The sequence below is a fragment of the Lipophrys pholis genome (genome assembly GCF_963383615.2).
Source record: "Lipophrys pholis genome assembly, chromosome: 19".
In the NCBI taxonomy this organism is placed as follows: domain Eukaryota; kingdom Metazoa; phylum Chordata; class Actinopteri; order Blenniiformes; family Blenniidae; genus Lipophrys; species Lipophrys pholis.
Window position 1 is genome coordinate 4128122 of NC_137647.1, and position 16872 is coordinate 4144993.

At 47.0% G+C, this 16872-nt stretch overlaps 2 protein-coding genes across 6 annotated transcripts; one reads left to right on the forward strand and one right to left on the reverse strand.

The window, feature by feature from the left end:
- Positions 1–1673: 1673 nt before the first annotated feature.
- Positions 1674–11758, forward strand: LOC308124379 (suppressor of cytokine signaling 7-like). 4 transcript variants are annotated; one of them, XM_080487314.1, is made up of 10 exons: positions 1674–3460; positions 5935–5996; positions 6229–6336; positions 6557–6694; positions 7258–7397; positions 7501–7669; positions 7765–7893; positions 8078–8213; positions 8589–8798; positions 9840–11758. In XM_080487314.1, the coding sequence occupies exons 1-9, from the start codon at positions 1818–1820 to the stop codon at positions 8788–8790; spliced, it is 2727 nt and encodes a 908-aa protein (XP_080343440.1). In that variant the 5' UTR covers positions 1674–1817; the 3' UTR covers positions 8791–8798; positions 9840–11758. The 4 variants fall into 4 exon arrangements, with proteins under 4 accessions (XP_080343440.1, XP_080343441.1, XP_080343442.1 ...); XM_080487315.1 differs by having other exon boundaries at positions 9982–11758; XM_080487316.1 differs by lacking the exon at positions 6229–6336.
- Positions 11759–12297: 539 nt separating this feature from the next.
- Positions 12298–16146, reverse strand: LOC308124394 (uncharacterized protein). 2 transcript variants are annotated; one of them, XM_080487346.1, is made up of 2 exons: positions 16017–16146; positions 12298–14631 (listed from the first exon to the last, which is right to left on the reverse strand). In XM_080487346.1, exon 2 carries the CDS (start codon positions 14627–14629, stop codon positions 13022–13024), a length of 1608 nt encoding a protein of 535 aa, XP_080343472.1. In that variant the 5' UTR covers positions 14630–14631; positions 16017–16146; the 3' UTR covers positions 12298–13021. The 2 variants fall into 2 exon arrangements, with proteins under 2 accessions (XP_080343472.1, XP_080343473.1); XM_080487347.1 differs by having other exon boundaries at positions 15998–16033.
- Between the last annotated feature and the right edge of the window lie 726 nt (positions 16147–16872).

The window sequence follows — 16872 nt, forward strand, 5'->3', positions numbered from 1 at the left end:
TTTTTTTTTTTTTTGGAAACAAAAACTCACTTCTCTGCTTGTTTGGCGGCGGCGCAGCGTGCGGCCGCTCCTCGCCGCCAGAGGCCGAGGTTGTATCTGTGAAGACGATGCTGAGCGCGCTCAGTGCAGCCCTCGGAGGCAGCGGCCGCGCCACAAGGAATCTACGACTCGATACTTTGAGAATTGTGAATGAGTTGAAACCAATCTGCTTTTTATTTCATATTCAACTTTAGTGAACTAATAAAGTCTATATTGTTCTGAAGCCTCAGCTGCTGCTTCTTCCCACACTCCAATACACAGACATCTGTTCTTAAGTACAAGAGGAAAGCTTGTGAGAACTATAAGGGTCCTCGAGTTGATCCCTGTTTGCATTTTCAGCAGACTAGTTTTCAAGATGAGATGATTAGCTTGCACAATGTAGTGAAAACTTTTTTGTAATATTTGAGGTGTAGTATAAAATGTAAGTAATGTCTCTTGCACATGAGTTGGCAGTAGTTAGTCGGTGTGGTACCTGTATGGAGTGAGTTTAGTGCATACAATCGTCTAATGCACAGTTTAAAGTTTTGGTGAGGTTTTTGCTAGATTGATCGTAAACATGGTTCAGTCTACAGTATATACTTCGATCAGTATGTTGTAAAGTTTTACAATTAGTGCCAACTATGAAATGTTTTTTAATATTTCCATCAATTACATTTGATTATTTCCTGATTTTGTTTGTGCAGATATATATTTTACAGTATATTACAATCTTACAGAAATTTTAGATGCATTGGATATTTACATAATTTGTCCATATTAACTTATTCATATTCCATTGAATATATTGAATATCATTTTATTTGCTCAAATTTAAAAAATAAAAATAAATTTGGGGGGGGGGGGTGTTATTTATATTCATTTATATTTATATATTTTTTCAAGATGTTTATTTTTCCACTTAAACACGTTTCTTTACTGGGGGAGTCGCCGAGTGGCCCCAGGCTGAAACTACAACGGGTTACTTCTGGTGACGTCGACGATGCGATTACGGGGACCGCGGTGTGACTTCACGGCAAGCGGGGTTCTCCCCTACACGTCACCTGCATGACACTATTGTCGTCTAACGTTACAATAAACAGACACATAAAATATAAATGAGCATTTTCGGGGACTTAAGAGAGTATATATACAAGTGAAACAGGGGTAATGTGTATGTTTTAAGGTGACGCTGTGGCGATACAGCAATAAAACAACTGGAATCAACAAAAATGATTAAACAAATATCTTTTTATCCACATCTTTTGTTTTGATTCCGAAGCAGCTGGAAGCTACGCGCAGGCATAGTAAATGTAAATCAAAACAAATATTGGCTTCAAGCAAAATATTTGAAAAGTATTTTATTAACAAATAATCAGAATAAACATATTTAAAAAAAAAAGAAAACACATAAACGCATGGAAAGTAATATAAAGGAATGAGAGTCAAACATTTTAAACAAAATGTGAATAATAATAATAATAATAATAATAACAGCAGCAGCTGGCCCCCTCCTCCTCCTCTTCATCCCTCCTGTCTGACCGGAGGAGGATGAGTCGGTAGGCGGCTAACAGCAACACGTCACCGGGCCGGGTTGTCCGTCCCATCTTCCGCTGAGCGCCTTCCCCGGAGCCGTTACCGTCTCGAACCGGCCCGGACTCCCGATGGCGGCGGGTCCGGCCGGGCTGGCCGGGTGAGCCGCGCGGGGAGATGCCGCAGCTGGCCGCCGTTAGCTCCGTCGCTGTTTACGTCCGTGGCTGTTATGTAACGGAGCGAGTAGCCGCTAACGTTAGCCCGCCGCCATGAACGACGCGCAGCAGGAAATGTCTCCGGACTTCGTGCTCATGCGGCTCGTGTCCGCGGCCGAGTACGACCGGCTGGACGAGCCCGATGACCGGCGGTCCGGGGTCGGCGGCTTTAGGCCCGTCAAAGCCGCGCTGGCTCATCGCGGCGGCGGCTTCGAGCTGGATCCCAGCGGCCCCTCTCCGGGCCTCGGCTCGGCATCCCCGCACTACAGCTCGCCGCTCCCCGGGAAAGGCGAGCTGGATGGCGGGCTGCTGCTGACGCAGGCCCCACCCGGCTCCGAGGCGCCGCTGTCGCCGCCGCCGCCGCCGGACGACTTCGCTGTGGCGGCGCAGCGGTTCGTGGACTTCCCGGTCCAGCGCGGGGCGGCGGGTCACGGTTCCCGGGCGCAGCTGATGGTCTTCCAGAACCTGCTGCGGTCCGGGGACCGGGTGCTGGAGTTCGGGCTGGAGCAGCCGCCCCCGGGCTTCCTGCAGGAGGACGCCGAGAGGCAGCAGCTGGACTCGGGCACGACAGCCGGACCTGGGCCCGGAGGAGGCCGGGAACAGACCTGCATCCCACCAGTGCAAGAGGACCTGCAGCCGCTGCAGTGGCACCCGGTGCTTCGGCTGGCCAAGCCCTCGGATGCTTCCCAGACCCCCCACCAGGGCGTCCAGAACCTCGAGGCTGAACCAGGGTCGGTGCTGTGCCACCGGCACCGCCTGCTAACCGACCAGCTGGCCAAGTGGCCCCCGGGCCTGCTGGACCAAGCTCTGCGCCTGGGCCTGCTGGAGCCCCGGAAGACCTGCTCTTCTGCCGGTGGAAGTGAAGACCCGGTACTGGCTCTGGCCCGGAGGCTGGGCCAGCTGGGTGAGGGAGGAGAGGGTGGAGGTGATGGAGAGGAGACCAGACTCCAACGCTGCTCCTGCCACAGTGTCCTGGTCCCGGGGACGGGGGGCATGGGGCCCGGAGAGGACCCCAGTGAGACCAGCGACGCCCTGCTGGTCCTGGAGGGTTTATGTTCCGAGGAGGTGGGCGGACTGAGTCAAGAGGGGGACGGCAAAGGAGAGGACATGGACGACACAGAGAAGGGCGGAGGCTACAGCGCCGGCGGCGGGGGTCCGATGTTCTCCAGCGGGACGCTGAGCGGTCTGATGCGGCAGGTCCACCGGCTGGCTGAGGAGGCCGGCGTCTGCACCGACCAGAGCTGCCGCCCCTCCCTCCCCGGGCTGCCCGTCCGCCTCAACAGCGGCGGCCCCCCCTCCTCCTCCACCTGCCCGTTCCTGCCCATCCATCCACAGTCCTCTCCCACCGACCCAGTCCCCGCCCCCCGGCCCTTGCACCAGCACCAGTCCCGCTCTCAGCCCCAGAGTCGCGCCTCCACACCTAAGCTCGGCGTGGCATCGGGGGGCCTGGGGCGGTCCGCCTCTCCTCTGGTGGTCCTGGAAGGAGAGAAGTTGACGCCACCATTGCGGGGCAAGTCTCGCAAAGGGGGGTCACTGAAGGTCCGGCTCAGCAAGCTGTTCCGGACCAAAAGCTCAAACAGCGGGACGGCCGGGCTGCTGGACAAGAGGCCGTCACTGGCCTCGTCCACCTCGTCCGGGGGCAGCCTGCTGGACGTGTGGGGGTCCACCTGCAGCAACACGGAACTGGACGGCAACAGGTAAGACAGGATCAGCCGAGCCTCTCCTGAAGTGTTGGTGATGCTTATCACCATGGCAACAGCTTGTGGATTGTTTCCTCCTCGGTTTCCTGCTGAAGGTACCGAACCTGTCAGAAGGTTAATATCTCACCCAACAGCTGCATCTTGGATGTTTTTCTCGTGTTCGATTGCTCAGGTTGTTTTAGAAAAGAGTCTGGGAAACCAGACGGACCTTCCTGGTCAGAGGAACAACAAAACTACATCTGTAATCGCACACACACCCGTTTCAGCCTTCAGAGGTCAATCGTTTTTAGGGACCGAGCAGAAAGGCCAAGACCTCCAAAGGAGGTCCAGGACCTTATTCCTATTGTATTTGTAATGTTTCCTAATCTTTTTTCTTTGATTTTTGACTCCTGTTGCAGCTTTGAGCCCAAATTTCACCCACCCATGGGCTGGTGAAATGGGTTCACCCAAATTTGGCACGCTCATCGAGACTGGCAAAATAATTAAGGAAATGTAAAAAATAGCCCCCAGAGTGCCTAAATGTGATCTCTAGCGCCACCTAAAAACACTAAAATGGCCACCACGGCCCGCAGGAATGTAGTAGAGCTCAAACCAAAACTCAATTATTCTTCTCGTCGAGACCTAAATATCACGTATTGACTGAGGAAGAGGAGGAGGAAAGACGGGAGAGGAGGAGGTGCAGGAGAGAGAGGAGGAGCAGCAGCAGCAGGATGAGGAGGAGGAGGATCAGGGAGAAGAGTAGGAGGAAGAGGAGAAGGAGATGAGAGGAAGAGGAGGTGGCGAAGCATGAGGAGATGCAAGTGTCCTTATATATTCTTTCCCCAAAAAACCCCAAACAAATGTCTGAAATGCTGAAAATACCTGACAATAGAAACCTCTCTGATAATGATATAATATATTTAAAGGTTTTAACCAAGACAATTTTCAATTATTCAATTACTCAACTATCAGTGAAAGTCGGAACACACTTTGCTTGTTTGGTTGAACAACGTAAAAATCCTTCTATGACATTCGGATTCAATAAAAAGTTGACCACAATCACACAAAGTTAAAAAGAAAATACTCTCCCTCAATATGTCCTACAAATTTAGAGCTGCACTAATATGAAAAATGTGGCCATTCCTGACAAACGATCTTCATATTGCTGGTATGGCAGATAACAAATGTTTGGGATATTATATGGGATTACATGTCTCAATTCCAGTGTACTCTTAGGACACTGGGGAAAAACGCTCCTTCTCAGGCAAGTAACGCAAAACTTGTCATGTGTCCAAACAAACTTTGCTGTGAAAGCGTGCGCACGCCACACTGGCAGATAATGAATATTTTATTTATTTTCTAATGACTCAATTTGTCTCATTCCGATGTGACGGCCAATATGTATCTCTAAGCAAAATTATGTCTTTTGAGCAATAACGCAGCCTAAACTCTACTTTCTGGACGTGTCATGTCACTGTGAAGCGTGTGAGTCAGATCTGTCCAGCTCTGTAAATGTAAAATATCCTCCATAAACTGTACTAGTCAGTGTGGAGCGCAGTGTTAATAAAGCCGTCACTGTCCATTTGTGCTTCATTTATGCAGGTAAATCAACATATGCGTTTCAAACGTCATGTGTCTCTCACGTTGTTAATTGATACATCCAGTAGAGGGCAGTGCAGTTCAGGTTGATGTAATGAAGAAGAAGAATGGTCCCACCAAATTCTTTTTAGAGCTTCTTTGTCCTGCTCAGCTGAGAGTTTTGTTTCCTCACACATTCAGTCTTTCACACAAAGGGATCCTTTTTTTGTTGTTGTCTTCCTGGCTCCGAGTTGCATGTGAGCCATATTGCTCAACTCTGCCCCCCACAGGTCATCAGTGGTATTATAGACGGATCCATCTGTCTCCTGTGTTTGTGTCTTTCAAGCGTTTCTGCCATTTCAGTGTAAACGGACTTCGTTTTTTTAAATGTTGCTGTGCAAACACAAAACCTTTCTGAAATGACAACGGAAAAAAATAATGCGTTTTCACATGAAATGTTGTGTAGGCGGGACCTGAATGAGGGTCCTTCATGTTTACAAAGGGCTGCTTCTCACAAACCGAATCCTCACCAGATATAATCTTCATTTGTACACAAGTAACATCAAGCCTAAATTAAAACTTCCACTTTTTTCTCCGACTGTCGTCATGGCGATCAGCATTCTCACTCCTCAGGAAAGAGAGGTGTTGCCATGGTGACAGCATCAGTCAGCAGAACTTCGCTGTGGTGACAAGTAGCTCGTGTCCGTGGCAACGGAGTTGGGACGTCTGATAGCAAAGTGACTGGGAGTGAAGAGATGATGTCAGTGTTTTGTCTCATCTGGTAACCATGGAAACCAAATGCACCAGGACACTGATATCATCACACAAGAGATGATGTGATAGTTGTGGTGATGATGATGATGAAAATGATGCTTCAGTGTTTCCGTCTCTCTCACTCTTCTTCATGTCTCCAGGCTGCAGGTGTCCAGACCTCACAGTGCCTTCTCGCCGGTGCCCATCACTCCCGCTTTCACTGGTCAGTAAACACGTGTGTGTAGCTCCACCCCTTTTTGTTTAACCCTGCATCCTCTTATGTTCTGCTTTTCATGCCACAACTCACCCCTTCTTAAGCTCCACCCCCCTGACACTAAATGGTGTAACCACCCCACAACATCCCGATCTCTGATCCCGCCCCTCTCCAGCCCCGCCCCTGCCCATCTCTAACCGCGCCCCTTGTCTCTAACACGTGTCTCTGTGGCTGCCTCCAGGTGAGACGGTGTCTCTGGTTGATGTGGACATTTCCTCTCGCAGGGGGGGGAGCTCGCTCCACCCCCCGACTCCTCCTCCTCCGCCCCGACGGAGTCTCAGTCTGCTCGGTACTTCCTCTTCTTCTCTCCCTCTTCTCCTTCTTCCTCTTTGTGTTTCACTTCTTCTTGGTGTGTTTGTGTCTTCAGTCTGAGGCCGACTGTCAGGTACGTCTCGTCACTCTGTGGGACTCAGGTGTGGCCTGATGACTGAAGGTTGTAACCAGGGCTCGTGGACCGATCAGCAGCCTGTATGAGTGTTGTTTTTTTTTGGTTTGTTTTTTTCCCACAGATGATTTCGGAGGTCCTCCTCAGCAGCTCGCCGCCTTCATGGAGTCCAACGTGGGCGCCTCCATGCAGTCTCTGCCCCCGCGACCCCTTGTCCTGCCCCCCTCCCTCAGCACCATCCAGCATAGCCTGAGCCTCAACGGTAACACACACACACACACACACACAATCAGAGTGTTTTCAGCAGTGTCTCTCAGTCCATGTAGTGGTTTTGCTTGATGTGCTAGTTCTGCTCTTGCCGCTGCATTTTGAATCAAATGAAGACTATTTAAGCAGCTATTCGACACCTTGACAATCTCAGTGTTACTCTGAGGCAACATGTTCCTGATTTTAAACACATTACAGATGAAAGAAAACAGTCTTGCAGACTTGCTTAATGTGGGAGTTGAAGGATAAGTCTTGGCTTTTACTGTGACATGTTGATCAGCATCATCTGGTTTGACAGATAAATACATTTGCGTATCGTCTGCATTATAATGGAAGTTAAAGTGTTTCCTGATAATATTCCCTACAGGAAGCATGTCGAATGTTCAAAGCATATGTCCTAACACAGAACCCGGTGGAGAGTCATTAACATGAACGAATTGGAATGTGTCTGATAAATATGATTGAAACCAGTGTAGTGCCGCAAATTTTAATCCTGATATGTTCCAGTCTCTGAAGTCGGGCGTTCCGGCTCTAACCCAACGCTCTTCTGTCCATCAGATGCCTTCCTGCGAGGTTTGCCCCGCCCCATCCCTCTTAGACCCGATGGGCGTCACCTGCCCCCTCGACTTGCCCCACGCTGCCCCCTCAGTCGACTGGACGCCGGCAGCTTCGCCACCAGCCTCCGCGAGCTGGAGAAGGTAGGCTGTGGCCACCAGCAGGGGGCATCTGTAGTCGTGTTAGCCGTGTGGGTGTAGGCTTCATGGACTGATGGAGCTAACCTGTGTGTGTGTGTGTGTGCAGTGCGGGTGGTACTGGGGTCCGATGAACTGGGAGGATGCTGAGATGAAGCTGAAGGGGAAACCAGACGGATCTTTCCTGGTCAGAGACTCTTCGGATCCTCGATACATCCTGAGTCTGAGCTTCAGGTCGCAGGGAGTCACACACCACACACGCATGGAGCACTACAGAGGTAGCACACACACTTACATACGCACAAACAAACACACACACACACACACACTTATTTTTCACGTGTGTGTACGTGTATTATTGTGTGTGTTTCAGGGACCTTCAGTCTCTGGTGTCACCCGAAGTTCGAGGACCGCTGCCACTCGGTGGTGGAGTTCATCGAGAGAGCCATCATGCACTCCAAGAATGGGAAGTTCCTCTACTTCCTGCGCTCGCGAGTCCCAGGTGAGCAGCCGGCAGCGTGCGGCGTCATTGTGATTATTTCAGAGACGGTGACCCTCCTCCACATACATGTGATGACCACATGTATGTAAAAACACAGGAGGTCACGCTCTATATAATCCCAGCAGTTTGAGTGCTTTCTGTCCTCCCTCGTGTCTCCAATGACGACTCAACTTGGTGCGTCCAGGTCTGCCGCCGACCCCGGTCCAGCTCCTGCACCCAGTCTCCAGGTTCAGCAGCGTGAAGTCTCTGCAGCACCTGTGTCGCTTCTGCATCCGGCAGCTCGTCCGGATCGACCACATCCAGGAGCTGCCGCTGCCCACGTACGTACCCCAACGCGCCACTCTCTTGTGCTTAGGCCACGCCTCCAGGACACACCGCCGTCAGGCGAGGGGTTAAATCTTGCCGATGCGTCAAAAGGAGAAGTGAAATTTAAACCGCGTGGAACAGAAACTCCAGCTGGAAGAATTCAAGACAGAAAGTTGAAGTGAGATTACTTAAAAATGTTTTTTAAGATAAAAAAAAACATGAATAAGGGGAGAAATGACAGCTGGCAGGAAAATATGTTGACATCATGAACTCAATCATAATTCTGGAATTTTCAATCTTCTGTTATCTATGTACTTTTGACCTATTTCCTACACAGACACACTGAAAAACACACAAAACTGACAAACTGGTGTGTGTGTGTCCGTCAGGCCTCTGATTGCCTACCTGAGGAAGTTTTACTATTACGACCCGGAGGAGGAGATCAGCCCCACACAGGAGCTCAAGAAGGTGAAGGGGGCGGAGCTACAGGTGGACCGAGGGGCGGAGCTGCAGGTGAACCAAGGGGCGGAGCCGCAGGTGGACCGAGGGGTGGAGCCAAGCGTCCAGGTGGGCGTGGAGTCCCAAACGTAGCAGTGGAGGTGAGACAGTCTGAAGTCTGGTTGTGGATTGCTGACAGTCTTGAGGGGTCCTCAGGGGCCACGGGGGGGGGGCATGTGAGGTCCTCAGGGGGCTCTTAGGAAGGCTTGGTGGGTCCTTAGGAGTCATAGGGGATCCTAGTTTTTAGTCACATGTTCAGACTCCAGTCTCTGCTGATTGAAGTTTTTCTCAATTGCTAAAACACAAAACCTGGTTCCTGTGGCACCAAAACCCAAACCTTTTCGTCATTCGTCAACAACACCATTCACCTGTTTCCACACATGTCTAGATATTCAAAAGTCTTTCTGCAAAACCTTTCACAAAGTGGCCAAATGCATCATTCATTGCACTTTGTGTTCATTCAGCCAACACATGCTCTCAATATAACTAATTGAAGTTATCATAACGTTGGACAGCGTGCAATCACACAAGTTCCTGGTCAGAGGGGAGGCGACATCACCATGTGTGCAGCCAATAGCAATCGTAGCATCCTCCACCACCATGCCATCCTGGGTCCATAAGACACTGCACTACTCCGTCAGTCTGTAGATCAGCGGCACAATCACATTCGCCGAGAGGAATTGGAACCAGTATAACCAGAGCAACCAGAGCAAGCCCAATATGTTGTCACTCAGGATAACGTGACCTGGTTCAGTGACCACCCCAGGTTCAGGTCCTTGTTCTGCCAGAATCTCCTCTTTTCTGAATCCATTAGAGGAATTGTTCTCAGCATGTGGGTCAACGACTCTACACACACAACACGATCTCCTGGAGGCAATGGCGAATGCCTGTGAGGATATTTCTCTGGAATCTATCCGGGGTAAATCTGAGGGTAAAAACTGACTGGGACCCAGAAGTTAGATGTTTGTGCTGTTGGGTGTGAGTTTTTAAAATTTGAAGATTTGAGAGAATGGTGACTTGTTCCAGGAATTGTGTCTAAGCAAGTGAGAAAAACAAAATTTTTGTGATGCAGTGAAAGAGATTTTAGTGTTTCATGCTAAGCTAACTTCATTTCCTCTGTTTTTTTTTTTTTTATCCTGCAGCTCTTTCTTTCTTTCTTTCTTTCTTTTTTTCTGTCTGTCTGTCTGTCTGTCTGTCTGTCTGTCTGTCTGTCTGTCTGTCTGTCTGTCTGTCTGTCTATCTCTTTTCTTGGACTCAATCAAACGTTGAAACTGGACTCTGCAGCCAATCAGCTCTCTCCGCTCACTTTGTATCCCGGCGGGTTTCAGATGGTCCGCCCTCCTCCGGGCTCTCCCATTGGCTCACGGGGTGCAGCCCCGGGTGGGGGCAGGGGATGTGGAGACTCCGCCCCCTCCCTTGATGTCATCGCTGAGTGGCTGAACGAAACGAGACGCCTCATGAGGAAATCCGTTACGGGCGAACAGGAAGTGGCGGCCGCCTCTGGGTATCCGGCCGACAAACAGTAAAACGCCGCCGTCATGGCGTCCGTGTGACACTCAGGAGAAAAGGGTGTAAACTTTTTCTGGAAGGAAATCATGTATCATGTTCTGAAATGACAAATTTAAAGTCCTGATTATTCAAGAGAGTTTCGATTTAAATTTTATTTTGGTGCTACAGAATTCAGATAATCTGAAATGTCGTCACTGATGGAGATCGGGCTCTCCATCCGGCCAATCAGCTGCTGACACCGGTTGCTATGGTGATCCCAGAGCGTGAGGCAGACGAACTAAGAACACAAAACAAGTTTCTTTGTTTTACATTTTGTGTCGCATCTGTTTCCACACCTGATTCAGACTCGGTCTCAAACTTGGTTTCAGACCTGTTCCCTTCACAATAAGAGTCTGCCTCCAAACACACATTTGGTCCAGAAAGGTCTGAAGCCTCGTGACCTCTTCACACTGGGAATCAAACAGAACCGAAAACAGTTTGAACAGTCTCATGATGCTTCTCTCATCTGTTGTATATTTTATGCACTTTATTTGATATTTTAACATACATCGTACGATAAATTCTAACAAATGTCATGACAGGTTACACCGACCGCAGATTATTTGTTAGTTCATGTTGTTTTGCTCTGACATTTTAATCACTATTGAGTTGGTTTTTTTTTTACATTGTATTTTTAAAAATTAATATATATTTTTCATTCCAAAGAAAGGTTTCCTGCATGCTTTTTGCTATTGTACCTCATGAGGATGTTAAAGGGTTAGAATCGACCTCCGCTGACGTTTGATTGACTAATGGGGTCTGAAGGTCTTGCCCATGGTCGGAACACCTCGTTCACACAACATTTCACGTGAAAATGCAGCAATGGCAGACACTGAAAAACGATGTAGTTTTCATGTTGGACCACTGGAGGGTGCTGTTTGTTTTTGTAATGAAACCACACACACTTGCAGCAGAGACTATAAACGTTAACAATGGGAGTATGCAGACATTCGTATGGACGGACGACTGACGCACACCGTTGTCGTGTAAGCAGACACTCAAAACGCAATGAAGGTTTTGCTTTTTTCACGTGAAATCGTTGCCGTGGAAACGGGCCCTAGAACTTGAGTTTCTGCAGGATGAAGAAAACTCAAAAGAGTTAATTTAAAGACTTTAAGGTGTATGGATCGGCTGAAGGGTTCCCGTACACCCGACCAATGAGAGTGCGGCGTGGTTTCAGGCATTTGAAGCACACGGAGGTTCGTCATTTGACTCTGAAGCAGCACAAACGGAGGAGTTTCCTCATCGTGGAGGCGACCGCCGCTCACCGCAGCATTACCAAAACGAAAAGAAAAAAAATACACAAACTGTTACTGTGACAACAACTGAACTGAGCCTCGGTGGTGTTGCACTGGACGAACACTGGAGCGGGGCCCCCTGGACGCCCCTCGGGGCCCCTTGATGATGTCACACAGTGGGCGAGGAAGCCTGTGGGCGTGTCGTCTTGATGGTTTCAGAGCGACGCCGCAGCTTCAGTCTGACTTCTGTGCTGTTAATAAAACAGTGTGGACTGAATCCGCCTCTGCTCTCTTCCTTCCACAAGCTGCCCCTCAGGGTGGGCAAGATGGAGTCCGGGAGGCTAAGTGGTGTCCCCTGGTGTCCACAGGCCATATTGTTCACCGTAACAGTTTTTTTTTCTAATTAATAATTTCTAACTAAATCTTGGATAATAATGTACAATAATGCATCATAATTGAGTGATATAAGTAGCTGAAAGTATACTAAAGTAATTTGCATTAAGCAGTCAAGTATAAAGCATTGTAAAGTAACAAAAGTGTCAAAGTAGTGAAGATTAAGATAATGTTCTGTAAATCAAAAAAAGTACAGCAAACGATGTAGAGCAACACCAAATTGTAATAAGCTCTGAAGTAAGAGAAAGTAATCTGATGTAACTTCAAGTCCTGTAAGGTAAAGTAACTGTGTGATGTAGTCAAGAAGTTACACAAGCTAATGTGAATTATCAAGTTATGTAACAGATGCATTCATTTCGTACCTCTTTATGGTGAATGACTTTTGTGTTTGCAAGACAATGATTGAACTCATACACACCAGTGATGCTCAAATTTTTTTTTCTTTTTAATGCTTTGAATATTTTTCCAGCTTGTAAATATGAAGACAGAAGCTCGAAGCGGAGAAAATTAAGAACAAGATGATTAATATGTCATTTTCACAGTCTACTCTCTGCATACTGAAGCTCAGCAGCTCGTGATGCGTTCACTGACATTTATATGAGATATTTGTGACAGAAATATTGATGAAAAGTTTCCCCAATATCAAATTTAGATTGTTTTAATTCCATTTCAAACAGATACTCTAAATACTCTACGACAACGTCATTCTTTCTATTTTAATGGGAAAACAAGCAATTTTATGCATGTGAACTTAATCAAACCTAATGAAGAAACATAATAGTTCCTTGTTTTTAAGTACTGGCTGTGCTGATGTCCATTGTAAGTCAAGTCGCTGTTGTCCACTGGGTGGCAGTGTGGTGCTTCGTCTTTCTGATCGGGGCAGTTTGGAGGGAAGACGCCTGTTTCTGATCACATCAGGACTAAAACTCTGGAAAAGTCTGCTAGCTGTTCACGCTGTTTATTGAACTGCTTCTCTGAGTGACTCGATACACCGCCTGCTGGTACAAAATGGCCCCTGCAGGACTGGACGGGCTGCTGAGAGGCATGTAGGAAAGGGACTGGATGAAAACAAATCAAAAGATTTTTTTCAGAGTCAAAAAAGCTGAAGCAAAGCAGGAGGAGAAAGTGGAGCTGGAGTTCCTGGATCAGAAGCCAGGATCTGCGAAACTCTCCCTTCCCATCGGTTCGGCCTCTCTCGCAAGCTCCTTCTGGTATTTGACGAGGTCCCCCTCACATTCCCTGCCATAGAACGACTTGCGACACTCGCACATGGCCAGGAAGATTTGGGGGATGGGAGTGCATTTGCCTCTTTGGCTCCCCCCACAGTTAACATTGGCACACGGATCCCTGCTCAGCAGCTCTTCATCACTTTTGATCATCACCACAAAGTTTCCCTTGTGGACGCCAGGGGACTTGTGACACGAGCCCCTGTAGATGAACGGCGTCTGTGGTGAGAAGCCTTCAGGGTTCGCCAAAGCATCTTCCGGCGAGCTGTCGCTGGCGTGAGCACTCCTGGTGTAGGCGTGCACAGCAGAGTAGGTCTTGGCCACTGGTAACGTCACACCGGAATGGATAGAGACCATCCTGTTGCAATTTTCCAGCACCTCTCTGACCTTGTAACAGATGGTTTTCGAGGGAATGCATCCACTGATGGCGTCACTGACGGCGGCCACCTTAGTGTGACTCCCCTTCACCTGTCGGGCAACGGCCACGCTGACCGCTGCTCTCCTCACCTCAGTGAATCCAGCCAGGACGTGTTTGTTCAGGGTCTCCACGATCCGATGTTTGGAGTTTTTGGTTATGAAGGCAACCACCATCCAATCGTACCTTCCGTACGTGTTCTCCAGGAATGTTCGGATGTCCTGGGCCAGCTTCGAGCGATCTTTCATGTTGTCGATCAGATTCTCCACGTCCTTCATGACGTATTTCATGCTGTCGATGATGCACTGCTTGTGGATCTGGAACATGACCTGGGCCGAGGTGTAGGCGATATTGCTCTCCTCGTCCACCCTGGCCTTTGATGCGATCCTCTTCACCTTGTAGTAGAACTGGTTCATCATGATGCCCTTGTAGATCAGCTTGTTGATAAAGTCTGTGTACTTGAACAAGTCCAACTCATGACATTTGATGTGTTTTTCCAGCAGGTCTCCCAGGTTGTAGGTGAAACTGACTCCTTTGACAGTCAGCAGTCTGTTCAGATCTTTGATGGCGCTCAAATATTTGGCATAGGTACTGAGGAAGTGATCCCGATGTCTATTCCTTTCGTTTTCCGTCCTTACCTGCATCATAGACTTCACCATTGTCTTGTAGTCTTCCCAGCCCAAGTTGATGTGTTTCTCGGGTTTGGAGTACACGCTGCTGGCCCAGGTGTCATATTTCTGCTCCTGGCGGTAGTTATCCAGCTTTGAATGCAGGCTTTCAAACTCATACGTTATGGCCTGTAGCAGTTGTTTATCATTGATCTTTTTGTCGAGCGCCGTCAGTGGAAGCATTGCTAAGTTAGCGGTGGCAGCGATCAGTGTCCCTTTAGGTTCAATCAACCCAAGAAAGGGAATGACGAAAGGCAGCGTTGAGACCATGCTACTCAGCAGGAACTTGCCCACGGCCTTTGCGCCCTCTTTGGGTTTGTTTATCTTCTGCCGAGACCATTCAGGCCCCAGATTGGAGGAGGAAGAAGGCTGGGAATTGGTACCAACAGAGAGCACCAGGGGGTACAGAAGCAGCAGCAGCAGCATCTTGCCGGACGACGCCATGACTAAAAAAAAAAAAAAAAAAAAAAAAGACAACCAGAGAAACACGTCAACAGGAATGATGAGGGACATGAGGAACAATGTAGAAACAATTGTGCAATCACATACCAATATCCCTACACACACACACACACACACACACACACACACACACACACACACACACACACACACACACACACACACACACACACACACACACATACACGTATCCAAAAATATATATACCATTTGATGATAATAAATAAATAAATTATAGCTTATGAAAATATAGTTATACAAAATATATAATTATATGTTTAAGTATACCCACACCACACACACACACACACACACACACACACACACACACACACACACACACACACACACACACACACACAAGCTGAAATACTGATCAACATCATTAAATAGGAGGGAACAAAATTAATTAGCTTATTAACGTGAACTACAAACTAAAACACACTGGTAGGAGGAGAGGTACTTTTATAAAAACAAAAACCAAAAAAAACTTGAGTAAAACTCTTCCTGAGGGCCTGAAATGTCTGGATGTTTCATATGTTACAAGTAATTTTTACGATCACAGTGAACAGATGAAGTCGTAAAAAATTGTGACACAATTTAATTTCTGCATTTACTCATAATTCAGATTCATAATTACCTACTGGCACAGGATAGTGCCTGTTTTACAAGTAAGATTTAAACCAATTTAATGCAGCGTCAGAGATTCACTCGGAGAGGCAAAGGCGTTATAATTGAAGTCCACTATTCTTATATAAGTTGTTGGATGAAATCCATGAAATTCAAAACATTTTTCTTTATGAATGTAATAATGAACTTGGAGCTTAGTTTTCTTTTTTGCCACCTGCTTACCCGAGGAACAATGTAAAAATACATTAAAATACATAAAAAGTAGAAACAACATAGAAACTAGAGTGACATTATAGGAACGATTGTATAAAAATGAGTAATAATGGTGAAACAACAGTAACATTGTAGAAAAACAGTGTATCGATGTAAAACAACATAAGAAACAATATAATACAACAATAACCAAGAGGAATAATCAACAGTTACAATGTAGAAACACGAGTAACAATGTAGAAAATCAGTGGACAAAAGAGAAATAGAATAATTTAGGAAGAAAATGACGAAGACTAACAATGAATAAAACAGAGGAACGTCACACGGACAAACAGAATCACGAGCAACATCGTAGGAACCAGACAAACAACAGTGACAAATGTTTGTACAATTAAAGAAAAGAAACAGAGGCACGATAAAGAAAGAGAAATAACAGTGCAGACACACAAGTAACAACGAAATAGCACACGAGCAATATAGAAACCAGAGTAAGGTTGCAGGAATTACTGTGAAGTAATGCAGAGACCTGGTGGAGGTGATGGAGTGTCTAAGTGGCGTGTCAGAATCAAGAGTGTATTATGGGTGAAGTCGGAAGACACGCCCACTCATGATGAAGGTGAAAGGTTTCCTAACAACCTGCCTCCTTCGTCTTCTTCTTCCCTCACAAGCCGAAAACATGAGACTCATGTCAACTCAGGATGAAACGTCAAACCTGGGTGACGCTGCATCAGATAAAGAGAAGCAGCATCATGTTGGAGGAGGAAACATGATGCTGCTGCACGCACGCACACACACGCACACGCACGCACACGCACGCACACACAACGCATTTGACTGATATTTTTTTTTGTCAACAGAAATAATGTACAATAAACAGTGTGTGGACATTCAGAAGAATCTCATTTTCCATCCTGTATGAGACTCAATATTCTGTTTATGAAGTGGAAAGGAAAAAGTAATAATTTGTTGTTATTTTTTTGGGGGGGGGTATTCTTTGACTATTCTAAATGCAGCCTCTGCACATATTCTCCGGTATTCTGCACTCCATCATATTTGTGATAATCTTCATGACTGCTGTCTGAAATGCATCATGTTGAATACATTTCAAATACAATTCTCATAGCCTCATAGTCTCATAGCCTTACCTCCACTTTTTATTTTCATTAAAATGAATAATTTTAGCAATTTTCACCATTTTCATTATTTGGCCTATACCTCCATTTTTTTTTTATTGAAATAAATATTTTCTTCAGACATGGCTTGAAAATGTCTTCTCAGGAATGCCTTTAGAAAGGCTCTTTGAATTCTTTAAAAAAAAAAAAAATTGGTCTCCCCTTCCTTTATACTTCAAGAAGGAATGGAAAAAAGTGAATTGTATCGGG

What these genes read in the sequence shown, in the direction of transcription:
- LOC308124379 (XM_080487314.1), top strand. Translation starts at nt 1,818, where the DNA reads ATGAACGACGCGCAGCAGGAAATGTCTCCGGACTTCGTGCTCATGCGG. An exon ending in ACGCATGGAGCACTACAGAG is followed by an intron (nt 7,670 to 7,764) that starts GTAGCACACACA and finishes TGTGTGTTTCAG; the next exon opens with GGACCTTCAGTCTCTGGTGT. An exon ending in CAGGAGCTGCCGCTGCCCAC is followed by an intron (nt 8,214 to 8,588) that starts GTACGTACCCCA and finishes TGTGTCCGTCAG; the next exon opens with GCCTCTGATTGCCTACCTGA.
- LOC308124394 (XM_080487346.1), bottom strand. Translation starts at nt 14,629, where the DNA reads ATGGCGTCGTCCGGCAAGATGCTGCTGCTGCTGCTTCTGTACCCCCTG.